Source organism: Oncorhynchus mykiss, chromosome 30 (assembly GCF_057628025.1).
Source record: "Oncorhynchus mykiss isolate SJ-2025 chromosome 30, ASM5762802v1, whole genome shotgun sequence".
NCBI lineage: Eukaryota > Metazoa > Chordata > Actinopteri > Salmoniformes > Salmonidae > Oncorhynchus > Oncorhynchus mykiss.
Window position 1 is genome coordinate 40,232,045 of NC_143051.1, and position 27,884 is coordinate 40,259,928.

At 42.6% G+C, this 27,884-nt stretch overlaps 2 protein-coding genes across 2 annotated transcripts in view; both read left to right on the plus strand.

The window, feature by feature from the left end:
• Positions 1–5,473: 5,473 nt before the first annotated feature.
• LOC110487657 (uncharacterized) lies at positions 5,474–12,523 on the plus strand. The gene is made up of 5 exons (XM_036971367.2): positions 5,474–5,784; positions 6,350–6,513; positions 7,734–7,849; positions 8,410–8,553; positions 11,206–12,523. The coding sequence occupies exons 2-5, from the start codon at positions 6,399–6,401 to the stop codon at positions 11,893–11,895; spliced, it is 1,065 nt and encodes a 354-aa protein (XP_036827262.1). The 5' UTR covers positions 5,474–5,784; positions 6,350–6,398; the 3' UTR covers positions 11,896–12,523.
• A 3,233-nt stretch (positions 12,524–15,756) lies between these two features.
• The window catches only part of LOC110487656 (histone-lysine N-methyltransferase 2B), a 95,338-nt gene continuing 83,210 nt past the window's right edge, over positions 15,757–27,884 (plus strand). The window contains exon 1 of the mRNA XM_036971712.2: positions 15,757–16,167. Coding sequence (XP_036827607.2) covers positions 15,868–16,167 — 300 coding nt within the window. The 5' untranslated portion in view covers positions 15,757–15,867. The remainder of the gene's footprint in view (positions 16,168–27,884) is intronic.

Genomic DNA, 27,884 nt, shown 5'->3' on the forward strand with positions numbered 1-27,884 from the left:
CACGGACAAACTGAATTGGTCCACCCACACAGACAGCGTGATGAATAAGGAACAGCAGCGCCTCTTCAACCTCAGGAGGCTGATGAAATTTGAGTGTTTTTGGCTTGTCACCAAAACCACTCATCAAAGACAACAACCACCCGAGCCACTGCCTGTTCACCCTGCTATCATCCAGAAGGCGAGGTCAGTACAGGTGCATCAAAGCTGGGACCGAGAGACTGAAAAACAGCTTCTGTCTCAAGGCCATCAGACTGTTAAACAACCATCACTAACATTGAGTGGCTGTTGCCAACATACTGACTTACATACTTTCCGACTTCCGGCGCCGACAGAGATGGCCGCCTCGCTTCGCGTTCCTAGGAAACTATGCAGTTTTTTGTTTTTTTACGTGTTATTTCTTACATTAGTACCCCAGGTCATCTTAGGTTTCATTACATACAGTCGAGAAGAACTACTGAATATAAGATCAGCATCAACTCACCATCAGTACGACCAAGAATATGTTTTTTGCGACGCGGATCCCTATGCAGCGACCCAAAAAAATGACTCCGAAAGAGAGGGAAACGAGGCGGTCTTCTGGTCAGACTCCGGAGACGGGCACAGCGCGCACCACTCCCTAGCATTCTTCTTGCCAATGTCCAGTCTCTTGACAACAAGGTTGATGAAATCCGAGCAAGGGTAGCATTCCAGAGGGACATCAGAGACTGTAACGTTCTTTGCTTCACGGAAACGTGGCTTACTGGAGAGACGCTATCCGAAGCGGTGCAGCCAACAGGTTTCTCCACGCATCGCGCAGACAGGAAAAAACATCTTTCTGGTAAAAAGAGGGGCGGGGGCGTATGCCTTATGACTAACGTGACATGGTGCGATGAAAGAAACATACAGGAACTCAAATCCTTCTGTTCACCTGATTTAGAATTCCTCACAATCAAATGTAGACCGCATTATCTACCAAGAGAATTCTCTTCGATTATAATCACAGCCGTATATATCCCCCCCCAAGCAGACACATCGATGGCTCTGAACGAACTTTATTTAACTCTCTGCAAACTGGAAACAATTTATCCGGAGGCTGCATTCATTGTAGCTGGGGATTTTAACAAGGCTAATCTGAAAACAAGACTCCCCAAATTTTATCAGCATATCGATTGCGCAACCAGGGGAGGAAAGACCTTGGACCATTGTTACTCTAACTTCCGCGACGCATATAAGGCCCTGCCCCGCCCCCCTTTCGGAAAAGCTGACCACGACTCCATTTTGTTGATCCCTGCCTACAGACAGAAACTAAAACAAGAGGCTCCCACGCTGAGGTCTGTCCAACGCTGGTCCGACCAAGCTGACTCCACACTCCAAGACTGCTTCCATCACGTGGACTGGGAGATGTTTCGTATTGCGTCAGATAACAACATTGACGAATACGCTGATTCGGTGTGCGAGTTCATTAGAACGTGCGTTGAAGATGTCGTTCCCATAGCAACGATTAAAACATTCCCTAACCAGAAACCGTGGATTGATGGCAGCATTCGTGTGAAACTGAAAGCGCGAACCACTGCTTTTAATCAGGGCAAGGTGTCTGGTAACATGACCGAATACAAACAGTGCAGCTATTCCCTCCGCAAGGCTATCAAACAAGCTAAGCGCCAGTACAGAGACAAAGTAGAATCTCAATTCAACGGCTCAGACACAAGAGGCATGTGGCAGGGTCTACAGTCAATCACGGACTACAGGAAGAAACCCAGCCCAGTCACGGACCAGGATGTCTTGCTCCCAGGCAGACTAAATAACTTTTTTGCCCGCTTTGAGGACAATACAGTGCCACTGACACGGCCTGCAACGAAAACATGCGGTCTCTCCTTCACTGCAGCCGAGGTGAGTAAGACATTTAAACGTGTTAACCCTCGCAAGGCTGCAGGCCCAGATGGCATCCCCAGCCGCGCCCTCAGAGCATGCGCAGACCAGCTGGCCGGTGTGTTTACGGACATATTCAATCAATCCCTATACCAGTCTGCTGTTCCCACATGCTTCAAGAGGGCCACCATTGTTCCTGTTCCCAAGAAAGCTAAGGTAACTGAGCTAAATGACTACCGCCCCGTAGCACTCACATCCGTCATCATGAAGTGCTTTGAGAGACTAGTCAAGGACCATATCACCTCCACCCTACCTGACACCCTAGACCCACTCCAATTTGCTTACCGCCCAAATAGGTCCACAGACGATGCAATCTCAACCACACTGCACACTGCCCTAACCCATCTGGACAAGAGGAATACCTATGTGAGAATGCTGTTCATCGACTACAGCTCGGCATTCAACACCATAGTACCCTCCAAGCTCGTCATCAAGCTCGAGACCCTGGGTCTCGACCCCGCCCTGTGCAACTGGGTACTGGACTTCCTGACGGGCCGCCCCCAGGTGGTGAGGGTAGGCAACAACATCTCCTCCCCGCTGATCCTCAACACTGGGGCCCCACAAGGTTGCGTTCTGAGCCCTCTCCTGTACTCCCTGTTCACCCACGACTGCGTGGCCACGCACGCCTCCAACTCAATCATCAAGTTTGCGGACGACACAACAGTGGTAGGCTTGATTACCAACAACGATGAGACGGCCTACAGGGAGGAGGTGAGGGCCCTCGGAGTGTGGTGTCAGGAAAACAACCTCACACTCAACGTCAACAAAACTAAGGAGATGATTGTGGACTTCAGGAAACAGCAGAGGGAACACCCCCCTATCCACATCAATGGAACAGTAGTGGAGAGGGTAGCAAGTTTTAAGTTCCTCGGCATACACATCACAGACAAACTGAATTGGTCCACTCACACAGACAGCATCGTGAAGAAGGCGCAGCAGCGCCTCTTCAACCTCAGGAGGCTGAAGAAATTCGGCTTGTCACCAAAAGCACTCACAAACTTCTACAGATGCACAATCGAGAGCATCCTGGCGGGCTGTATCACCGCCTGGTATGGCAACTGCACCGCCCTCAACCGTAAGCCTCTCCAGAGGGTAGTGAGGTCTGCACAACGCATCACCGGGGGCAAACTACCTGCCCTCCAGGACACCTACACCACCCGATGTCACAGGAAGGCCATAAAGATCATCAAGGACATCAACCACCCGAGCCACTGCCTGTTCACCCCGCTATCATCCAGAAGGCGAGGTCAGTACAGGTGCATCAAAGCTGGGACCGAGAGACTGAAAAACAGCTTCTATCTCAAGGCCATCAGACTGTTAAACAGCCACCACTAACACTGAGTGGCTGCTGCCAACACACTGACACTGACTCAACTCCAGCCACTTTAATAATGGGAATTGATGGGAAATGATGTAAATATATCACTAGCCACTTTAAACAATGCTACCTTATATAAATGTTACTTACCCTACATTATTCATCTCATATGCATACGTATATACTGTACTCTATATCATCGACGGTATCCTTATGTAATACATGTATCACTAGCCACTTTATACTATACTATGCCACTTTGTTTACATACTCATCTCATTTGTACATACTGTACCCGATACCATCTACTGTATCTTGCCTATGCTGCTCTGTACCATCACTCATTCATATATCCTTATGTACATATTCTTTATCCCCTTACACTGTGTACAAGACAGTAGTTTTGGAATTGTTAGTTAGATTACTTGTTATTACTGCATTGTCGGAACTAGAAGCACAAGCATTTCGCTACACTCGCATTAACATCTGCTAACCATGTGTATGTGACAAATAAAATTTGATTTGATTTGATTTGATTTGACCGAAATCTCTAGCCACTTTAATAATAAAAAATGGGATGTAATAAATGTATCACTAGCCACTTTAAACAATGCCACTTTATATAATGTTTACATACCCTACATTACTCATCTCATATGTACATACTTTACTCTATACCATCTACTGCATCTTGCCTATGCCGTTCGGCCATCGCTCATCCATATATTTTTATGTACATATTCTTATTCATTCCTTTACACTTGTGTGTATAAGGTAGTTGTGAAATTGTTAGACTACTTGTTAGATATTACTGCGTGGTTGGAACTAGAAGCACATGCATTTCACTACACTCGTATTAACATCTGCTAACCATGTGTATGTGACAAATAAAATTTGATTTGAGATTATTTCAGTGTAGATAAGGGAAGGGCAGGTTAAACTAAAAACATGACAGCCAGACAAGCCAGTGTATGAATCAAATGGATTTGCATATGAATGGATTAGAAATTAGCTGCTTCTTGATCTGTAAGGTAAGTAACTTTAATGTGTCAAGCAGATTACACGTTTTCAGTGCCATTTCCGAAACGTTTAAGACATGGATTTCATGTAATGTTAACAAATGGGGCGGCAGGTAGCCTAGTGGTTAGAGCGTTAGACTAGTAACTGAAAGGATGCAAGATCAAATCCCTGAGCTGACAAGGTCAAAATCTGTTGTTCTGCCCCTGAACAAGGCAGTTAACCCCCTGTTCCTAGGCTGTCATTGAAAATAAGAATTTGTTCTTAACTGACTTGCCTAGTTAAATAAAGGTAATAAAAGTAGTTCCAGTGTACCCAAAGTAGTTCCAATTAATGTTTTCATTTTACTAGCTAAACAAAACTTGTTTAAACAGCGGAAATCAGCCTTGTTTGCATAGCGATGATAAAATAACATAATTTAGGCCGTCATGATTTTCAAAATTCTAATCATTAGGTAGTCACAGCGTTGATATAGCAACGGACGCTAATAGTTTATCGAATCTCATTGTGACGTAGAGGAAAACACTATTTGGCCCGGGGACATTATTTGGCATGACACCCCACATTCTGAAATTGGGTTTTTGTCCCTCCCTTTTTTATCATAGGTTGTGATACAAAACCAGGCAACTGTATGTTTTAGGACCATGCTGTTTGGAGTGTTTATTAGACTGGATACATGTTTTTGTTATGTCCCCCAATTTCTAAAACCAAGGTTGCACCGGACCTAACCACATCAGTGCATTTGTTACGATAATAATCTATATAAATGTACAGGGGCCTCATTTATCAATATTGTATAGAAATTATTCAAAAATCTTACTTACACTTAATTTAGAATGCTCCAATGCATAAAAAAGTGTGATTTATCACACAATATAAGCACACCTGTAGGAGATAACCATTGATAAATACCAATTGTTCTCAGCCTCAATACTCGGTGCAAGACCTTGGCTATTTACGTTTCGAAATTCCCCTAATGAACCATATATGGTCAAAATCATTCATTTCAAGCGCGTGGGGAATTTAAGGTCGCAACTCAAAACTGCTAAGAGGGAGAAAAAAAAGACTGAAATAGAAGTGCCAGTGTCAGAGATTGAGTACAACCAAAAGCATGTATTTGGCTCAAGCAATAAAAACAACGCCTCAAAGAGAGGACATGAGGTAGTTGCTTTAAGACAAATGAGTAGGCAACAGTCACCGATAAACCATCTATCCTCAACAGCTCCCTCCTGTGGGCATATATACCAACATTGCTGTTCTGCAGAATTAACAAATCCTGCGTGTACCACCTGGCTACCACGATACATCTCATTATTTTAATATTGTTTTGAATATTCGTTGACTTCAACTGCCTGTATTCAATAGAAACGCTATGCTTCCTAGCCTCATGTCATGAATATACATAGACAAATCGAGGCAATTTGGATATTAAGTGTGTTTTCTCCCACCAAGTCTCTCAACTAGCAGTGATTGCGTATAATCCAGTGTCACGTGATGTGGGTCAAGAGTTCACACAAAGACTTCATTTCATTGGACACTGGGTAAGGAACGGTTGAAGCTAACTAGCTAGCTACGTATAAATGTTTACATTGATTTTGCCTTGAATTTGAGTGTGCAATCCCAAATTATATAAACAAATCTGCATGAAAACCTAGTGCAACAATATAGCTAATGCTATTTTATCATTTTTTGCGGAAAATGTCTGCTTTAGTTCCAGTTTGAAATCCCCCCTCCCTGTTGTCTGCATTGCCTGGCTAAATATATAACGTTATTTGCTTTCTTATATTTGTTGTTTTTCTGTGTGGTTATCAATACCTTTTTCTGTTCTGTAAAACATATCTAGTGGCAAAGGCTAAGCCCGCCAGCCTTCCTTCCTAGCTAGTTAGCATGCTAAATAATCATTCATCAAGTTCCTCAATCATTTGATCCACGGCGCATTTTGTTGGTTGTTGCTCGCTACGTTACCTAATTAGCGTTAGTTATCGAAACATACACACAGGTTCACATTGGCTTGCTATTAGTTGCCAATTAACGTGAGAAAAATAAGACAATGCTGCAAATAGGAATTTATTCCCACATCCGATGATGCCTGTATTTGTGTTACAGCCCGATGATGTAAACTTGTGTTTGCATTGCTGGGTGGATTCAGACGTCGATGGAGTTGGGTAATGTTATGTTGGACATAGAGCAGGTCGTTTTGGGGGAAGAGGTGATGACCAGTGCCACAGCGTCCACCATCAAGCCACAGACTGTTCCTGCTATCCAACCCTGTAAGCACACATTTGTGTATATCTTTTATATATTTTTTCCCCCCTCACCTTTATTTAACCAGGTAGGCCAGTTGAGAAAAAGTTCTCATTTGCAACTGCGACCTGGCCAAGATAAAGCAAAGCAGTGCAGACAAAAAACAACACAGAGAGACTTGGTGGGAGAATACATGGGATAAACAAAAGTACAGTCAGTAACACAATAGAAAAATCTATATACAGTGTGTGCAAATGGAGTAAGGAGGTAAGGCAATAAATAGGCCAATAGTAGCGAAGTAATGGGAGTGATATTAACACTGGAGTGATAGATGTGCAGATGATGATGTCCAAGTAGAAATACTGGTGTGCAAAAAAAGTAAATAAATACAATATGGGGATGAGGTAGGTAGTTGGATGGGCTATTTACAGATGGGCTGTGTACAGCTGCAGCGATCAGTAAGCTGCTCGGATAGCTGATGCTTAAAGTTAGTGAGGGAGATATGTCTCCACCTTAAGCGATTTTTGCAAATCGTTCCAGGCATTGGCAGCAGAGAACTGGAAGGAAAGGCGGTCAAAGGAGGAATTGGTTTTGGGGGTGACAGTGAAATATACCTGCTTGAGCGTGTGCTACGGGTGGGTGTTGTTATGGTGACCAGTGAGCTGAGATGAGGAGGTGCTTTACCTAGCAAAAACTTGTAGATGACCTGGAGCCAGTGGGTCTGGCGACAAATATGTAGCGAGGGCCAGCCGACGAGAGCATACAGGTCGCAGTGGTGGCTAGTATATGGGGCTTTGGTGACAAAACAGATGGCACTGTGATAGATTGCATTCAGTTTGCTGAGTAGAGTGTTGGAGGCTATTTTGTAAATGACAACGCCGAAGTCGAGGATCGGTAGGATAGTCAGTTTTACGAGGGTATGTTTGGCAGCATGAGTGAAGGAGGCTTTGTTGTGAAATAGGAAGCCGATTCTAGATTCATTTTTGGATTGGATTTGCTTAATATGAGTCTGGAAGGAGAGTTTACAGTCTAGCCAGACACCTAAGATGGTGAGGAAATTACTTTTAAAGAACAACCAGGCTTCCTCTACTGACAGGATGAGGTCAATATCCTTCCAGGATACCCGGGCCAGGTCGATTTAAAGGCCTGCTCACAGAAGTGTTTTAGGGAGCGCTTGATAGTGATTTCAGATAGTTGTTTATGTGTTTGAATTTCAAGTGCAGTATCTCCTCTCCTTTTATTGCAGATCAGCATGACAGCCTACAGTGTTTTCAATGCTTCATTACGTTTTGTAATGCCAAGGCCAAGGAGAGGCACATGAGGAAGAGCCATCGTGAGGAATACAAGCAGTCGCTCCAACAGGTACGGAATGGATAAAAGAAATGCAAGATGCATTGCAGGAGTAGGGTGAAATTGCCCCTAGATGCTGGTCTTGGGTAATTTTTAAGATTTTTTTTAGTAATGGTTAAGTTTAGAATTCAATCAAATGTATTTATAAAGCCCTTCTTACAGCTTTTGTCACAAAGTGCTGTACAAAAACCCAGCCTAAAACCCCAAACAGCAAGCAATGCAGGTGTAGAAACACGGTGGCTAGGATAAGCTCCATAGAACGGCCAGAACCTAGGAAGAAACCTAGAGAGGAACCAGGCTATGAGGGGTGGCCAGTCCTCTTCTGGCTGTGCCGGGTGGAGATTATAACAGAACATGGCCAAGATGGTGGAACATGGTTCATAGATGACCAGCAGGGTCAAATAACAATTGGGGAGGGCAGGGGGGCTGATTGTACCTATGGGAAACTTCACCCCGGAGCTGCAAAGCGCACAGCTTAGCAGCAGGATGCTGTAGCCCTGTATGCACAGAATATATAATGATGTACATTACTTCTAACACTTAATTATTTGCTGTTTTGTGTTATTTGGCAGACCAATACGCTGTTCACCTGTTATGTGTGCGATCGTACCTACTCCTCCTCTGAGGAGCTGACACAGCACCAGACCTCACACAGCCTGGAAGACAAGCCCTTCCGCTGCCCCCACTGCCAGGGAAGCTTCCGGACCTTCTCTGAGGTGAGACAACGGTCTTTCAATGAAAGTTGGAAGGTCTTTTGTCTCTAATGACTTTTAGTGGTGTGAAAGGACCCCAGTAATCTCGGTTAACCCAGAACTAAAATCGTTCCAAATTTGGTCAGACGCTCGATTAGGTTTTGGGGGTAAACGTGTAAGAAGTTGAGATTTCCAGTTTGCGACATCTCCACCCTCGCAAAAGGACACTCTTAGCCAAAGCCCTACCTTCTGATATTTTCACCTGTGTTTATCATCCGTTGAAGCAAAGTCGTTTAACCCTTTTTTACCCGTACTCGAGTTGAACATGGCAGATTTGGGCACTGATAAGCTATAAATGACATCAGAGCTCAGGCTCTGCGCTTCATTCACAGTGCTGTATGGCTTTTGACTGACAGCCGTTCTGAACATCAGCACCGCACGCGGCAAGAAGTTGCCCCCGTCCTTCCTGCTAATTGGGTAACTTTTGCAGATTTTTGTTGTTGTTGTTTGAGGGAATTCTGTAAATATGAAGAAGACTCAATGTATTTTGAAAGATGAGACATTGAAGATTAAAATAAATACAACTTTGATGTCATACAAGCAGGCCAAACACCTTTGAGTCCAAATGTGCATATCACATTTCCATATCACAATACTCATGTCATATACAGTGTCAATGTTTATAATCACTGTTTTTTGTACAGTTACAAGATGACATGGTGTCAACCTGAGTTGTTCTGAACAGAATGAGCCTATGTTTGTCTATTGTGAAGAAAATTCACTGCAGAACACGCATCTGAAGGCACTCATGACTCCTTTCTATGCGCACCAAAATTCTGATCTGTTTCGCTGAATTGCCAGACACATATTTTATAACTTAGGGGGCAGGTAGCCTAGTGGTTAGAGCGTTGGGCCAGTAACCGAAATGTTGCTGGATCGAATCCCCGAGCTGACAAGGTAAAAATCTGTCGTTCTGCCCCTGAATAAGGCAGTTAACCCACTGTTCCCCGTTAGGCCGTCATTGTAAATAAGAATTTGTTCTTAACTGACTTGCCTAGTTAAATAAAGTTTACATAAAAAATACATGTTGGAAATAAAACAAGCTTTCAAATGATTTAAAATGGGCCATTTTTGGATTGATTCAGGGCTGTTCCAAACAACTACAAGTGTGCTCAGCTCAATAAAGCACCTTATATTTGAAGACTCTTCTTTAGCCTTGTGCACACTGCAGGCCAAATATGCTCAAATAAGTTTTGTTTTTCAAATTCTGTTTTGGAATACTGGCTTCCTCAGCTCAAAAAAGCACCTTATATTTGAAGACTCTTCTTTAGCCTTGTTCACACACAATGCTCCAATAAGTATGGTTTTCAAATTCCGTTTTGGAATACTGACTGTCCAAACAGCAAGTTACAAGTGACCAAATCAGACATATGTGTTCAGGCATCAGTCATTTGCTGTCATGGCTATGCTTGTCATAGTAACAACCGGTGTATGTATGTACAGTGGTGTAGGCTGATTGGTGGTGGTGCTCGTGCTTCCTATCACTCAGAAGTTATGTAGCAATAATGCCTGCCATGGAACTTTTCCCGGTTGCTTTGAATGTTCAAAATCATAGTGTAAGAACACTTTTTAAAGCCTCAAGTTATAAGATGATCCAACTTTCAAAAGGAATAATTTTTGGCTAGTCACAGCAGGTAGCTGTTTAGCTTTCTAGCACATTCACTCATTTTGTTTGTAAACAATTAACAAGCTAGTTAGCTACAACCTCTATGTTCTTGTCAAACTCAACAGAGATGGCAAATAACAGTTTTAAAAACCACCTGAGGGCAAAAAAATCAGATTTGACCGTTAAGTCGCATGGCCAGGTATCGGATTTGTATCTGACTTCAATGTGGCCTTTGGCTGTTCACACTGCAGGAAAAAATAACAATCGGATATGCAAAAAAATTGGATTTGAGTCTTCAAACTGCTTGAAATGACTTAGGAACTGTGCACGTGGCCACTTGGAGACTGCAGTTATTACTCTGTCAAACCATTGTAAAAAAAAAAAAAAAAACATTCATATGTTGCACCTACCCCACGTCTTTCAGGAATATTCTTATGTTACTGAATATATCCAGAGTATTTTCAGATTTTGTTATTATCAAATGCAGTGAAAAGTACAGTAAATGTAAACTGCACATAAAATTAAGTGTAATGTTTGGATTCAGTCTTGAACTGTTATCAGCTTTGGTCTAATAATTTCCCCATAACTTTTTATTTCTTCTGTAAGAAACATTTCAATTTAGCCCTGTCCATATAGGCCAATTCCCATGAGTGTCAAGAGTTAAGCACTGCCTTTGCCCTATCCTGATGCGTCCAAATTACCAGTGACGAAAACACAAGACCCAGAATGTATTAATGCTTCTTATTATCTTACGCATCCCATAGAATGCAGACAGATCTACGGTACCAGTTATGTTTACATAGTCTGTCCATGAGATATTAGGACCCCAGCAATATTAGCTGTGGTCATGGCATCAGCTAATGGGAATCCCAATAAAGATAAAGAACCAGGGGCTAGGCAGGTGCTCTGTAGTGCATCTGCCTTCTGTTGTCCATTGGTGCCTTTGGTCCCCATGTTTGTTTCCTCAAGATGCCCTAAGCCTCTTATAATTTTGTTTCTGTCTCTCATAGTTGACAGTCCACCGGCGACAGCTGTGCAAGGAGCGACAGTGTGTGTGCAAGGAATGTGGCATGGTATTCCGGGGCCCAAACCAGTTACGCACCCACCGCCTCACCCAGCACCCCCAGCCACTGGAAGAGGAGGAGGATGACACCAAGACTCACCGTTGTGGCAAGTGTGGCCGCGGGTTTGAGGCGGAGGTGGATCTTGTGCTGCACCAGGAGAACTTTGCGGGGGATCAGCATTGCGATGCAAAGGTCCCGGCCAAAAAACGTGGCCGACCTCCCAAGAAAGTGTCTGAGGCAGCAAACGGAGAGAAGAGTGGTGAAGCTGAGGAGGGGGGAGAGGAGTCTGTGGCAAATAGAGGGAAAGGACCGGGGCGACCCCCTAAGGAGGAGCTCCAAATTCCCTGTCCTGAAGCTGAGTGTGACCTCACCTTCTCCTCTGTTGCCCTTCTCCGGGCCCACAAGAAGGAGAAGCATGGGCGGCCGCCTCAACCTCGCAAGGCTCACCCCTGCTCTGAGTGTGAAGAGAGCTATGCCCGGCAGGAGCAGCTCAAAGCCCACATGGCCAGGGCTCACAGCTCTGGCCGACACAACTGCCCCACCTGCGGCAAGAGCTTTAGTCGGGAGAGCAACCTAAAGGCACACCAGAAGACACACACTGAGGGAGAAGAGGCAACAGACAAAGAAAGGAGATAATCTCGGGAATGGGAATATCCTCATGAAAAATGTATGTAATGGTTTAGGGTTTTGAAAATATAATTTTGATTAAAACAGGCCTTGATGTGGGTGGGATTTTTTATGTTCAAGATGGGGGTTTGGAATATGTGACATACCATACACAAAAGCACTTGGATCATTAGATTGTTCTTGATTGGTCCCACCGTGGTTATTTTAAAGTGCTTTTAGAAAAACAACCTAATGTACTATGTATAAAACCCTTTATACAGATGTGTACATAATTGTGAATTACAACTGACCCCCAGAGTGGGAATCTATTTGTTTCCATATTGCCAACACCTTTAAAAAAATTATAATTTTGTATTGATATTACAGATGTAGAGCTAGTCTAACGATTTGCCTCAAATGTGAGAAGTTTTTGTAACTTATAGTATTGATTTTAGTAGGTAATCAATGGGTTGTATGGTGTACCATTCCGCTCATAATTTAGTTTGTTCCTGTCAAGGCATCTTCTGATCATGTACATTTGTATTGGTCTGGAGAATCCATTGTTCCGTGAAGGATGTCATTGTTGTATTCAGGTGATCTTGTACTTTTTTTCATCCACAATGAAATAGTAATGCATTAAACTAAGGAGTGATTTAAATTGCAGTCTGTAATCAATGTGAATTTAAGGTTATGGGAAATGTCAACCTGAAATGAATGGAAACTATAAGCACTGAATAAGATTGTATTGTGCTTATCTTTTCCATTCATTTGGGGTTGTTGTGGCAGAAGGAGCTAGTGAGGATAGATAGGAAGAATGAGGAGGACATCCAAAGGCTTGTGGCAGAAAAGGGAAAAGATGAGGAGAGGTCAAGGAGGAAGAAAGACAAAGGGATAGAGAATAACAGCCTCAAAGGCAAAAGCTTGTAGTGGAGAAGGGAGTAAGGATCAGAATAACACCTTGAACGAGCTAAAGCGTGAGCTGGAGATGATCCTGGCTAATTGGAGAGGAGATTGGTTAAGGAGGGATGGGTCAAGGCCAGCCTGGAGATGGAGAGGAGCAGCAAAGAAATAGGAGAAATAGGGATGATGCTGCTGAAGGCGATGGATGCTTTGGAGAAGTCACCATCCAAAAATACTTCCTGAATATTGGCAGGTGGTGAGTCAAATGAAAATGAGCATCATGGAGAAGGAGTGCAGAGAGAGCTGGAAAGACATATTTTTGGGGGAGGGTATTTTATATAATTGCTGTGCTCACCGCTCATGGTTGTCATTTAAAATAAGAATCTGTGTGGTTACCTGCACAATTTTATACTGAACAAAAATATAAATGCAACATGCACCAATTTCAAAGATTTTACTGAGTTACAGTTCATATGAGGAAATCTGTCAATTTAAATATATTAATTTGGCCCTAATCTATGAATTTCACACTCCTGGGAATACAGATATGCATCTGTTGGTCACAGATATACAGTGCCTTGCGAAAGTATTCGGCCCCCTTGAACTTTGCGACCTTTTGCCACATTTCAGGCTTCAAACATAAAGATATAAAACTATTTTTTTGTGAAGAATCAACAACAAGTGGGACACAATCATGAAGTGGAACGACATTTATTGGATATTTCAAACTTTTTTAACAAATCAAAAACTGAAAAATTGGGCGTGCAAAATTATTCAGCCCCCTTAATACTTTGTAGTGCCATCTTTTGCTGCGATTACAGCTGTAAGTCGCTTGGGGTATGTCTATCAGTTTTGCACATCGAGAGACTGTCATTTTTTCCCATTCCTCCTTGCAAAACAGCTCGAGCTCAGTGAGGTTGGATGGAGAGCATTTGTGAACAGCAGTTTTCAGTTCTTTCCACAGATTCTCAATTGGATTCAGGTCTGGACTTTGATTTGGCCATTCTAACACCTGGATATGTTTATTTTTGAACCATTCCATTGTAGATTTTGCTTTATGTTTTGGATCATTGTCTTGTTGGAAGACAAATCTCCGTCCCAGTCTCAGGTCTTTTGCAGACTCCATCAGGTTTTCTTCCAGAATGGTCCTGTATTTGGCTCCATCCATCTTCCCATCAATTTTAACCATCTTCCCTGTCCCTGCTGAAGAAAAGCAGGCACAAACCATGATGCTGCCACCACCATGTTTGACAGTGGGGATGGTGTGTTCAGGGTGATGAGCTGTGTTGCTTTTACGCCAAACATAACGTTTTGCATTGTTGCCAAAAAGTTCAATTTTGGTTTCATCTGACCAGAGCACCTTCTTCCACATGTTTGGTGTGTCTCCCAGGTGGCTTGTGGCAAACTTTAAACGACACTTTTTATGGATATCTTTAAGAAATGGCTTTCTTCTTGCCACTCTTCCATAAAGGCCAGATTTGTGCAATATTGTGCAATATTGTGCAATACTCCTTCCATTTCAATATTATCGCTTGCGCAGTGCTCCTTGGGATGTTTAAAGCTTGGGAAATCTTTTTGGATCCAAATCCGGATTTAAACTTCTTCACAACAGTCTCTCGGACCTGCCTGGTGTGTTCCTTGTTCTTCATGATGCTCTCTGCGCTTTTAACGGACCTCTGAGACTATCACAGTGCAGGTGCATTTATACGGAGACTTGATTACACACAGGTGGATTGTATTTATCATCATTAGTCATTTAGGTCAACATTGGATCATTCAGAGATCCTCACTGAACTGCTGGAGAGTTTGCTGCACTAAAAGTAAAGGGGCTGAATAATTTTGCACGCCCAATTTTTCAGTTTTTGATTTGTTAAAAAAGTTTGAAATATCCAATAAATGTCGTTCCACTTCATGATTGTGTCCCACTTGTTGTTGATTCTTCACAAAAATAATACAGTTTTATATCTTTATGTTTGAAGCCTGAAATGTGGCAAAAGGTTGCAAAGTTCAAGGGGGCCGAATACTTTCGCAAGGCACTGTATATATATATATTTAAAAAAATGGGCCTCAGGTTCTTGTCATTGTATTTTTGTGCATTCAAATTGCCATCGATAAAATGCAATTGTGTTTGTTGTTCGTAGCTGATGCCTTGCCATACCATAACCCCACCGCCACCATGGGGCACTGTTCACGACGTTGACATCAGCAAACCGCTTACACAACGCCATACACTTCTGCAGTTGTGAGGCCGGTTGGACGTACTGCCAAATTTTCTAAAACAACGTTGGAGGTGGCTTATGTTAGAGAAATTAACATTACATTCTCTGGCAACAGCTCTGGTGGACATTCCTGCAGTTAGCATGCCAATTGCACGGCCCCCCAAAACTTGAGACATCTGTGTCACTGTGTTGTCTGACAAAACTTCACATTTTATTTTACCTTTTATTGTCCCCAGCACAAGGTGCACCTGTGTAATGATAATGCTGTTTAATCATCTTGATATGTCATACCCCTCAGGTAGATGGATTATCTTGGCAAAGGAGAAATGGTCACCAACAGGGATGTAAACAAATGTGTGCAAAACATTTGAGAGAAATAATAATTTTATGCATATGGGACATTTCTGGGAACTTTTATTTTAGCTCATGAAACAAACACCTTACATGTTGCGTTTATATATTTTTTCAGTGTATATACATACATATTATGGTCAAAAGGAGAGGAACAAGTGGGCAGAAGGGGAAAAAGGCTAAAAGTTACAAACATTTACTGTAAGTGGACTGAATAATAACATTTTTAGATATTCTTTTACTATAATTTATGTTTATTTGATTTTATTTGAATTATTTTGTATTAATTGAAATATAAAACACGAATAAAACAAGCTGTCTATGTATGTACTTATTCACATTCACTAACACTCGAAAGGACGCTCAGAATGATGAAATACAACAAACTCGTTTTCCCATGATGCAACGGTATTTCCTTCCTATCTCGCGCCTTTCCATGTTGTTTTACCACAAATCAACAGCGTACCACCGTCGTCGTCGTCGTTGTTGTTGTAGCAGCAGCAGCAGCAGCAGCAGCAGCAGCAAGTGAATAATGGCGGAATCGGGGGGGGGATTAACATATCCTGCTAATGTGACTGGCTTTAACACTCCGGTCGTGGCCCGGCCTCGTTTCCCGGGCCGGCCATGGACATCTCGTATTCGGATACGGTCTGAGAAACGTCCGCAGCGGGGACGATTGGACTCGGAAGGTGGAGAGGTAATCACTGGAGGCCCGAGGCCAATCAACATTGGACTAACGTTGTGCGAGGACCCGTCACTGCTACGCTTACTCGGGATTGCCGAGAAACATAGGCGCCAGAGCGAGGCGGGTTTCTACTCAAGCGGGAGTGAGGTGAGTTTCCAAGCCATGCACTGTGTACCAGCCCCACACCACAGACCCAATTAAAACGTGTGTTTCACAGCCCTTTCTGTAATATAGGTGATATTGAGAATCAAGTGTTCGCGATAACGTTCATACCTGGGCTAGTAAACGTTCGCTAGCTATGTAGCTTTATATCTAAATGATACAATTGTTAACGCTTGCTAACGTTAGCTACCAATCCACTACTCAGTGGCAAGTTGACAAACTAGTAGGTAACAGAGTGACAACATATCCAAGGCTGACCATCTCCTAGACCGACTAACTTTACCTTTACCAGAATCTTTGACAATCGTTTACTTTAGGCGGTAAAATTTGCGGTAGCCAACGTCACCTTAGCTGGATACAAGCTTGTTGTCTGCTTGCCTGGAAACCCGGCGTTGAATTGTCTGGCAGAAATGAGAATTTTAATCTGTAAAGTTTCTTCCCATGACACCTACAAGCCAGAATCTTGAATGCAATTACATTTTAGAGTACTAGTTGTCCGTGCGATTGGTCCTTTTGGTGGTAGGATTGTGAGACTATCCACAGGAAAACCTAATGAAATAAAATAGTTAAAGCGCTGGTAGTGTGTTCAGATTTACAGTGCATTCGTAGTCAGACCCCTTGACTTTTCCACGTTTTGTTACGTTACAGCCTTATTTTAAAATTGATTAAATGGTTTTTGTTACCATCAATCAACACACAATACCACATATTGACAAAGCATTCATAAGAGTGGTGAGAGAGACACAGCTGCATGTGAGCGCTCACATTTTTCAACATGTTTTTTAGAAAAGGATAGATTTGGAGTTAGATCAACTTAATTAACCGGTGAGATTAGTGCTACCAAGGTTTCCTTTTTCCAAGCATTACAGAGGGTGCTCTAGTAAACAAACAGCAGAGACCTGAGGACACCATCCAACCGGGAACTGAGTGAGTAGTGTTTGGTCTGATGCTATTTTGAAAGCCAAGAATAAAAATAAAGTACAATACAATTATATAATTTACTTTATGGGGACTGAATGCTGAGTTAAGGCTGCCAGGCTTGCTAGGACAGACCAGATGCAACTTTAATTAGCACTGAGGTGTGAAGTGAAAGGTGTTGAGGCCTTTGGGCCCAACAAGTGGCAGGAGTCTTTCAAGACCCCTTTGAAGCCCCCTCCTGCTCTTCAAAGACCACTGGCATTTAATACAAGAAATCTGCCATCAGAAATAAGAGCTTCTCCCAAGTGGGTGTGACACTTGCTTCCGTTGCCTGCTGCATTGCTGCTTGGATTCCACCTGGTGATCTGTTCACTGCCCTGGCCTGTCTCCCCCTGTCTGGTACAGGTACCACCACCATACGCCCTCTGCCGAGCTTTCGCTCGCCTCCAGCACACACACACTTGGAGCAAGTGACTCTGAACTTACAATGGCTAACCCGAAGTTGTGTTATATATTAAAAAACAATCTTGTTAATTTTGACCTCTGCATGCTTGGACTACGAACTTTATTTACCCAACTGTGGGACAGGCTGTTTGTTCCCTCACTTGGGACTCTGACTCTATTGGTTACACAGACTTTTGGCCTCCCATCCTATTCGAACTACCTCTTGCCGGCTTTGTATTTATGTTACCTGATGAAATTGCTGTACAATATGATCTTGTTGCCTTCTGATGCACATTTATATTTCATAAATCAGCACTGCAGAGCTCTTCATTTCCTATGCCTTGATTGCATTACTGTTGATGATACATAGAAATATGCATGTTCACCCTGGCCCATCTACTGTTGCTATCCCCAAATCAGAGCAGAAGTCAGAAATCTGCTTCACTGATTTCTGCTCTCATAAAAGCCTGAGTTTTCTGCATTTTAACACCAAGGTTATTACCTGAAATGGATCAGTTGAAAGTGTGGTTTCACAGCTCCAATCCAGATGTGTTGGTCATTACTGAGACGTGGTTAAGGAAGAGTGTTTTGAATACTGATGTGAACCTTTCTGATTATAACCTTTTTCGGCAAGACCGATCTTCCAAAGGTGGGGGGAGTGGCAATCTTTTACCAAGGATCACCTGTAGTGCTCGGTTGTCTCCACCAAGTCTGTCCCAAAACAATTTGATTTGCTGGTTTTAAGCATTAAGCTTTCAAATTGCTCTTTGTTGGCTGTGTGCTTTGTATAATTTGTCCTGCTAGGTGACCTAAACTGGGACCTGCTTAACCACCTGACGAAGTCGTAAAGAAATGGGACTCCCTAAATCTTTTTCAGATTATTACCAATCCCACAAGGTATGACTCCAAACACCCAGAAAAGGCTGCTCTCCTCGACGTTATCCTCACAAATAATCCTGATGGGTATCAGTGGTGTTTTCTGTAATGACCTTAGTGATCACTGTTTTACAGCATGTGTTTGTAATGGCTGCTCAGTGAAACAACCTGTCCTGATTTGTCATTGATGCTTGCTGAACATTAATGAGCAAGCCTTCCTTCATGAACTGGACTCTGTAAAATGGTGTAGAATCAGCTTGATCCCCTCTGTCGAAGACACTTGGACCTTATTTTTTTGATATTTTCAGTGGTATTGTTAACAAACACATCCCCATAAAGAAAATTTGAATTAAAAACCGGTTCAGTCCTTGGTTTGACCGTGATCTTGCAGAGTTGCTCCACTTCAAGAATTGCATTGGCGAAAGGCTCAGCACATGCATACTCAGGCTGACTGGCTATCGTTCAGGCAAATGAGAAATAAGTGCGCTCAGGTTTTCCGGAAGGCCAAAGTTAGTTACTTTAAGGAGCCGTTCTCTCTCTGTGGGTCTAACCCCAAGCAGTTCTGCGAAACAGTTAAAGACCTGGAGGATAAACCCTCCTCACAGCTGCCCATGTTCCTTAATGTTGATGATGTGGTTGTTACTGACAAGAAACACATGGCTGAGCTCTTTAATCTCAATGAAGTGGTGTCAGGATTCCTATTTGACTCAGCCATGCCTCATTGCCCGTCCAACTTTTCCTCATCTCCCAACCCTTCTAATGCGACTATCCCCGATGCTTCTCTTTTCCCCCTGCCCCACTACAAAATGTATCCCTGCAGGCAGTCACTGATTACAAGGTGCTAAAGGAGCTCCTGAAACTCCCAAAAAACATTTGGGACAGATGGTTTAGACCCTTTCTTCTTTAAGGTTGCTGCCTCTATCATCGCCAAGCCTATCTCTGACCTTTTTAACCTCTCTCTCCTTTCCTGGGAGGTTCCAATTGCTTGGAAGGCAGCCACGGTTTGTCATTTTATTTCAATGGGGACATCAAGTTGATCATAACTGTTATAAGCCTATTTCTATTTTCCCCTGTTTATCAAAAGTGTTGTAAAACTTGTCACTAACGAACTGACTGGCTTTCTTGATGTCTATAGTATTCTCTCTGGTACGAAATCTGCTTTACACTCAGGTTGTGGATGTGTCACTGCTACCTTAACTTCTTGACGCACCCATCCCGTTAGCGGGATCATTTTCGTCAATATCCGCTGAATTGCAGAGTGCCAAATTCAAATTAAATGACAATTTTTTTTTATTTTTCATGAAATCACAAGTGCATTATAGCAAAACACAGCTTAGCTTGTTGTTAATCAACCTGGCGTGTCAGATTTCAAAAAAGCTTTTCGGCGAAAGCATACCAAGCGTTTATGTAAGGACATTTCTCTCAGCAGACAACATTACAAACAGCTAGCAGCAAAGTAAATTGGTCACGCAAGTCAGAAAAGCAATAAAATGAATCGCTTACCTTTGATCTTCGGATATTTGCACTCACGAGACTCCCAGTTACACAATAAATGTTCCTTTTGTTCCATAAAGATTATTTTTATATCCAAAATACCTCCATTTGGAGGCCGCGTTATGTTCAGAAATCCACAGGAAAGAGCGGTCACAACGGGGCAGACAAATTCCAAATATTATCTGTAAAGTTTGTAGAAACATGTCAAACGTTTTTTATAATCAATCCTCAGGTTGTTTTTACAATATATAATCGGACTGTAGCTTCTTCAATAGGAGAGAGCGCGAAAATGTCTGTTCCACTCTGTTGGCGCATGCAAAACGCTGCTGGCACCCAGCCATACAGTGAGGTGATGTGATCTTTCTCGCTCATTTTTCAGAATAAAAGCCTGAAACGATGTCTAAAGACTGTTCACATATTTTTATTGACTTGGCCAAAGCTTTTGATATGGTAGACCATTCCATTCTTGTGGGCCGTTTTAAGGAGTATTGGTGTCTCTGAGGGGTCATTGACCTGGTTTGCTAACTACCTCAGAGTGCAGTGTATAAAGTCAGAAAATCTGCTTTCTCAGCCACTGCCTGTCACCCAGGAAGTACTCCAAGGCTCTATCCTTGGCCCCACGCTCTTCTCAATTTACATCAACAACATAGCTCAGGAAGCTCTCTCGTCCATTTATATGCAGATGATCGTGTTATACTCAGCTGGCACCTCCCCGGATTTTCTGTTAAATGCTCTACAACAAAGCTTTCTTAGTGTCCAACCAGCTTTCTCTGCCCTTAACCTTGTTTTGAACACCTCCAAACCAAAGGTCATGTGGTTTGGTAAGAAGAATGCCCCTCTCCCCACAGGTGTGATTACTACCTCTGAGGGTTTAGAGCTTGAGGTAGTCACCTCATACAAGTACTTGGGAGTATGGCTACTGTCCTTCTCTCAGCACATATCAAAGCTGCAGGCTAAAGTTAAATCTAGACTTGGTTTCCTCTATCGTAATTGCTCCTTTTTTACCCCAGCTGCCAAACTAACCTTGATTCAGATGACCATTCTACCCATGCTAGATTACGGAGACGTAATTTATAGATCGGCAGGTAAGGGTGCTCTCGAGCGGCTAGATGTTCTTTACCATTCGGCCATCAGATTTACCACCAATGCTCCTTATAGGACACATCATTGCACTCTATACTCCTCTGTAAACTGATCATCTCTGTATACCCATCGCAAGACCGGAGGCCTTTTAGGAGGCCTTTTATCTTTTGGTAGTTCGTCATTTGTAATTAAGAATTTGTTCTTAACTGACTTGCCTAGTTACATAAATAAAACATATTACATTTTTTTTGCATATTTATACAAAAAAACACTTAAGTATTCAGACCCTTTACTCAGTACTTTGAAGCACCTTTGGAAGTGATTGCAGGCTCAAGTGTTCTTGGGTATGACGCTACAAGCTTGGCACACCTGTATTTGCGGCGCTCCCAATCTTTTCTGCAGATCCTCTCAAGCTTTGTCAGGTTGGATGGGGAGTGTCGCTGTACAGTTATTTTCAGGTCTTTTCAGAGATGTTCGATCGGGTTGAAGTCAGGACTCTGTCTGGTCTGTCTCATAGCAAAGGGTCTGGATACATTGTGTAAATAAGGACTTTCTGGGTTTTTGAACGTATACATTTCCAAAAATTTGTAAACCTGTTTTCGCTTTGTTAATATGGGGTATTGTGTGTAGATTGAGGACTTAAGAAAAACTAAATATATTTTAGAATAAGGCTAAAATGTGAAAAAAGGAAAGGGGTCTGAAGATTTTCCAAACGCACTGTATATCACATGAAGCATGCACATAGCCTTGTAAACGTGTGCACGAGCTAAGCAATTATGCATACGTTTCATGCATGTATTTTCATCTTGCGCGTGCTTCAGGTGAAATCTGAATACGCTACCAGCGCTTTAATAACTCTTGGAACTACCCATCCCGGATCCAGGAGAATTGTCAGCAACTACACTAATTAGCATAGCGCAACGGTCAAATAATCTTACTAGAACATATTCATGAAATCACAAGTGAAATATAGCGAAACACAGCTTAGCCTTTTGTTAAAAAGTTGATGTAATTACACTTTCCTGTGGATATATTGTCTCACATTCCTACCGCCAATAGGACCAACTGCATGGACAACCGGTAAATTACATTATATCATTTTATTCAACGTAGAGTCAAGAAAGTTTCCCATCATGACCTCTAACTCTCATTTCTGCCCGACATTGTATTCAATGCAATTCAACGTCCGGTTTCCAGGAAAGTTATATGCCAACTTAGCTATAGTAAAACACTTTGAGGAAAGTGATGATACTGTATCTACATTTGCAACACAGTGACATTCACACAAATGCACCATTACACTACATAGTATCGATGTGGATCTCGCTCAGTCAGATTATTCCCCATATACTGTAGCATCTCTCACCCAGTCCGCTCCAGACAGCCCTCAATTCGTGCCAAACGACTGAGCCCGTGAAACATTCACGGGAAAATATTCATGAGACGTTCCTCTGCATTTGAGTGGGCTAAACCAAAAGCTTGGCCTGTGTCATTTTAAACTAAGCAGTTTGTCCTACCTAGTATTTGACTGACTTCTCACACCCTGATACTACTAGTATCAGCTATCTCTTGTATGTGAGCTTGTCATCGCATCATCAATCAAATTGGTGCCCAAGCTCACAACAACTAGGCTAATTGCGGCTTGACATGAGATCTGTGCATGGATATTTGCCCCATTCCGCAAGCAATTTAGAACTAGTCTACTGATAGACCAGCGTTTCCCGAAATCTGTCCTCGGGACCCCAAGGCGATTCAAAATTATCAACGCTTGATTGGTTGATTATTTGATTCAGCTGTGTAGTGCAAGGGGGACAAAAACAAAACGTGCACCCCTTGGGGCCTTGAGGACCAAGTTTGGGAAACCCTTTTCATAGACCAATGCATCCTAGATGGCTAGTTAATCACCATCTCCTTTTTTCCCCTCCATTTTTTTATTTTTCAACAGTACTATCAGTCTTTCTTTCACCAGGCTTTGTAGTTGACTTATTGAATAGCAATGGGCATAGGCCTGTGTTAGAATATTAGATGTTGTGATAACAAGCTGTTAGAATCATGCTAGATCTCTTGGATCAAATCAAATTTTATTTGTCACACACACACATGGTTAGCAGATGTTAATGCGAGTGTAGTGAAATGCTTGTGCTTCTAGTTCCGACAATGCAGTAATAACCAACAAGTAATCTAACTAACAATTCCAAAACTACTGTCTTATACACACAAGTGTAAGGGGATAAAGAATATGTACATAAAGATATATGAATGAGTGATGGTACAGAGCGGCATAGGCAAGATACTCGATACCATCTACTGTACAGTATATACATATGAGATGAGTATGTAAACAAAGTGGCATAGTTAAAGTGGCTAGTGATACATGTATTACATAAAGATGCAGTAGATGATATAGAGTACAGTGTATACATATGAGATGAATAATGTAGGGTATGTAAACATTATATTAGGTAGCATTGTTTAAAGTGGGTAGTGATATATTTTACATTTCCCATCAATTCCCATTATTAAAGTGGCTGGAGTTGAGTCAGTGTGTTGGCAGCAGCCACTCAATGTTAGTGGTGGCTGTTTAACAGTCTGATGACCTTGAGATGGAAGCTGTTTTTCAGTCTCTCGGTCCCAGCTTTGATGCAGACCTCACTACCCTCTGGAGAGCCTTACGGTTGTGGGCGGAGCAGTTCCCGTACCAGGCGGTGATACAGCCCGCCAGGATGCTCTCGATTGTGCATCTGTAGAAGTTTGTGAGTGCTTTTGGTGACAAGTCGAATTTCTTAAGCCTCCTGAGGTTGAAGAGGCGCTGCTGCGCCTTCTTCACAAGGTTGTCTGTGTGGGTGGACCAATTCAGTTTGTCTGTGATGTGTATGCCGAGGAACTTAACTTGCTACCCTCTCCACTACTGTTCCATCGATGTGGATAGGGGGGTGTTCCCTCTGCTGTTTCCTGAAGTCCACAATCATCTCCTTAGTTTTGTTGACGTTGAGTGTGAGGTTATTTTCCTGACACCACACTCCGAGGGCCCTCACCTCCTCCATGTAGGCGGTCTCGTCGTTGTTGGTAATCAAGCCTACCACTGTTGTGTCGTCCGCAAACTTGATGATTGAGTTGGAGGCGTGCGCGGCCACGCAGTCGTGGGTGAACAGGGAGTACAGGAGAGTGCTCAGAACGCACCCTTGTGGGGCCCCAGTGTTGAGGATAAGCGGGGTGGAGATGTTGTTGCCTACCCTCACCACCTGGGGGCGGCCCGTCAGGAAGTCCAGTACCTCGAGCTTGATGACGAGCTTGGAGGGTACTATGGTGTTAAATGCCGAGCTGTAGTCGATGAACAGCATTCACACATAGGTATTCCTCTTGTCCAGATGGGTTAGGGCAGTGTGCAGTGTGGTTGAGATTGCATCGTCTGTGGACCTATTTGGGCGGTAAGCAAATTGGAGTGGGTCTAGGGTGTCAGGTAGGGTGGAGGTGATATGGTCCTTGACTAGTCTCTCAAAGCACTTCATGATGATGGAAGTGAGTGCTAGCTTAGTTACCTTAGCTTTCTTGGGAACAGGAACAATGGTGGCCCTCTTGAAGCATGTGGGAACAGCAGACTGGGATAGGGATTGATTGAATATGTCCGTAAACACACCAGCCAGCTGGTCTGCGCATGCTCTGAGGGCGTGGCTGGGGATGCCGTCTGGGCCTGCAGCCTTGCAAGGGTTAACACGTTTAAATGTTTTACTCACCTCGGCTGCAGTGAAGGAGAGGCCGCATGTTTTGGTAGCAGGCCGTGTCAGTGGCACTGTATTGTCCTCAAAGCGGGCAAAAAAGTTTAGTCTGCCTAGGAGCAAGACATCCTGGTCCGTGACGGGGCTGGTTTTCTTTTTGTAATCCGTGATTGACTGTAGACCCTGCCACATACCTCTTGTGTCTGAGCCGTTGAATTGAGATTCTACTTTGTCTCTATACTGACGCTTAGCTTGTTTGATTGCCTTGCGGAGGGAATAGCTACACTGTTTGTACTCGGTCATGTTTCCGGTCACCTTGCCCTGATTAAAAGCAGTGGTTCGCACTTTCAGTTTCACGCGAATGCTGCCATCAATCCATTGTTTCTGGTTTGGGAATGTTTTAATCGTTGCTATGGGAACGACATCTTCAACGCACGTTCTAATGAACTCGCACACCGAATCAGCGTATTTGTCAATGTTGTTGTCTGACGCAATACGAAACATATCCCAGTCCACGTGATGGAAGCAGTCTTGGAGTGTGGAATCAGATTGGTCGGACCAGCGTTGAACAGACCTCAGCGCGGGAGCTTCTTGTTTTAGTTTCTGTCTGTAGGCAGGGATCAACAAAATGGAGTCGTGGTCAGCTTTTCCGAAAGGAGGGCGGGGCAGGGCCTTATATGCGTCACGGAAGTTAGAATAGCAGTGATCCAAGGTTTTTCCAGCCCTGGTTGCGCAATCGATATGCTGATAAAATTTAGGGAGTCTTGTTTTCAGATTAGCCTTGTTAAAATCCCCAGCTACAATGAATGCAGCCTCAGGATGTATGGATTCCAGTTTGCAATAAAGTTCGTTCAGAGCCATTGATGTGTCTGCTTCGGGGGGAATATATATACGTCTGTGATTATAATCGAAGAGAATTCCCTTGGTAGATAATGCGGTCGACATTTGATTTTGAGGAATTCTAAATCAGGTGAACAGAAGGACTTGAGTTCCTGTATGCTTTTGTGACCACACCACGTCTCGTTAGCCATAAGGCATACGCCCCCGCCCCTCTTCATACCAGAAAGATGTTTGTTTCTGTCGGCGCGATGCGTGGAGAAACCAGCTGGCTGCACCGACTCCGATAGCGTCTCTCCAGTGAGCCATGTTTCCGTGAAGCAAAGAAGGTTACAGTCTCTGATGTCCCTCTGGAATGCTACCTTTGCTCGGATTTCATCAACCTTGTCAAGAGACTGGACATTGGCGAGAAGGGGGATCATGGGGTTTTACAGTGTGACATCATGTAGTTCCGAATAAACTGATGCAATCCTTTGGAGGAGACTTTAGTCACATTGAAAGTTGTCTGCTGCCTGTGGGTACCCCAGACAGCTCTACGCACTCACCAGCTGTGGAGTACAGCAGTAGCATGGTCTCGCTGACAGGGTCCCTCTGATTCTGACTGAGATTTACCATTACCATAGTGTGAAGATGGATCTGAGCATAGAAGTGTACCTTGCACAAGGCAGTACTATCTGTGCTGATTGGTAGATGGTTCACATTTAAGAGAATGGCAAAATGTTCAATTTTTAGTCATACTTCATATAGCAGAGATTCTGTGTTAGATCTTTACTTTTAAATGGCCTACCAGGATTAATTGGCATATGTTATACTGTAACTGTAGAGCAATTCACATGTTCATTTGATTGGTGAGTGCTGACTATATTTAGGTTTGGAATCGTATGCAGGCTATTCATTGATTCAATGCTATAGTTCGAACTCACCTTTTCATTTAATAATGTTATCTTAGGGAAGAGCAAACATATTAATTTGTCTAGTATGAATATTAGACTGAACTGTCTGACAGAACCCTTTTAAAATGTGTATTGAAGCAAAATACTACTGATTAACTTGTCAAGATGTAATAAGTAATTAGTAATGAACTAGATGAATACATTTCCATCAAAGGGCACATGAACACCAATATGAAGTTCATAGGCGCATATGAAATTGGGTGTCATACAAGAGAAGTGTATTTTTGGGAAGAAAAACAAACGTAACAGATGGAGAAGGGGATCTTAGAAACCTTAAGACTTTCTGGTAGATGTTATCAGAAATACATCAAAACACACTGTTGAAGTACTGCCAACTAATATCCACACTTATATTTCGTTTTTGGAGAAATTGTTTTAGCTTCCTGTAAATTCCATAGTAAGGTCATCCTGAGTATTAAACTAAATAGCTCATTTCCTAATTGAACTACTTCCATATTTACCTGGAATGTGTGTATTTTGAAGTATAGACTACGTTTTCCTTTCTTTTTTCCAAATGTAATGTTACTGTTGCTATAAGGTAGGATATGAAGTCTCAAAATAAGGCTTTTCAGTCAACCAGATTTCATAGCTTTTGGCAATGTCTCACATAACTTGTTTTGGTACTCCCCCTGTGTTTCTGACCAATTCAGAAGGTTAATGAAACAATATCAAACACATTTTAGTTCATTGAGGGCTAGTATAGGATTGTACAATCTAGATGTTGACCGATTTTATGATTTTCTTTGATACCGATTTATTGGAGTACCAAAAAAAGCCGATACCGATTTAATTGGCCAATTTTTTTCTTTCTTTTTTAACATTTTATTTATTTGTAATAATGACAATTACAACAATACTGAATGAACACTTATTTTAACGTAATATAATGCATCAATAAAAATCTATTTTTAAAAATAATGAAACGTTCAATTTGGTTTAAAGAATGCAAAAACAAAGTGTTGGATAAGTAAAAGTGCAATATGTGCCATGTAAAAAAGCTAATGTTTAAGTTCCTTGCTCAGAACATGAGAACATATGAAAGTTGGTGGTTCCTTTTAACATGAGTCTTCAATATTCCAAGGTAAGAGGTTTTAAGTTGTAGTTAATATAGTATTTATAGGACTATTTCTCTCTATACCATTTGTATTTCATATACCTTTGACTATTGGATGTTCTTATAGGCACTTTAGTTTTGCCAGTGTAACAGTATAGCTTCCGTCCCCCTCCTCACCCCTACCTGGGCTCGAACCAGGAACACATCGACAACAGCCACACTCGAAGCAGCGTTACCCATCGCTCCACAAAAGCCGCGGCCATTGCAGAGCAAGGGGAATAACTACTCCAAGTCTCAGAGCGAGTGACGTTTGAAACGCTATTAGCG

Excerpts from the sequence above, each read along its gene's own strand:
- LOC110487657 (XM_036971367.2), top strand. The coding sequence starts at position 6,399 with ATGGAGTTGGGTAATGTTATGTTGGACATAGAGCAGGTCGTTTTGGGG. Across the intron at positions 6,514-7,733 it reads TGTTCCTGCTATCCAACCCT|ATCAGCATGACAGCCTACAG; the intron begins GTAAGCACACAT and ends CTTTTATTGCAG. Across the intron at positions 7,850-8,409 it reads ACAAGCAGTCGCTCCAACAG|ACCAATACGCTGTTCACCTG; the intron begins GTACGGAATGGA and ends GTTATTTGGCAG.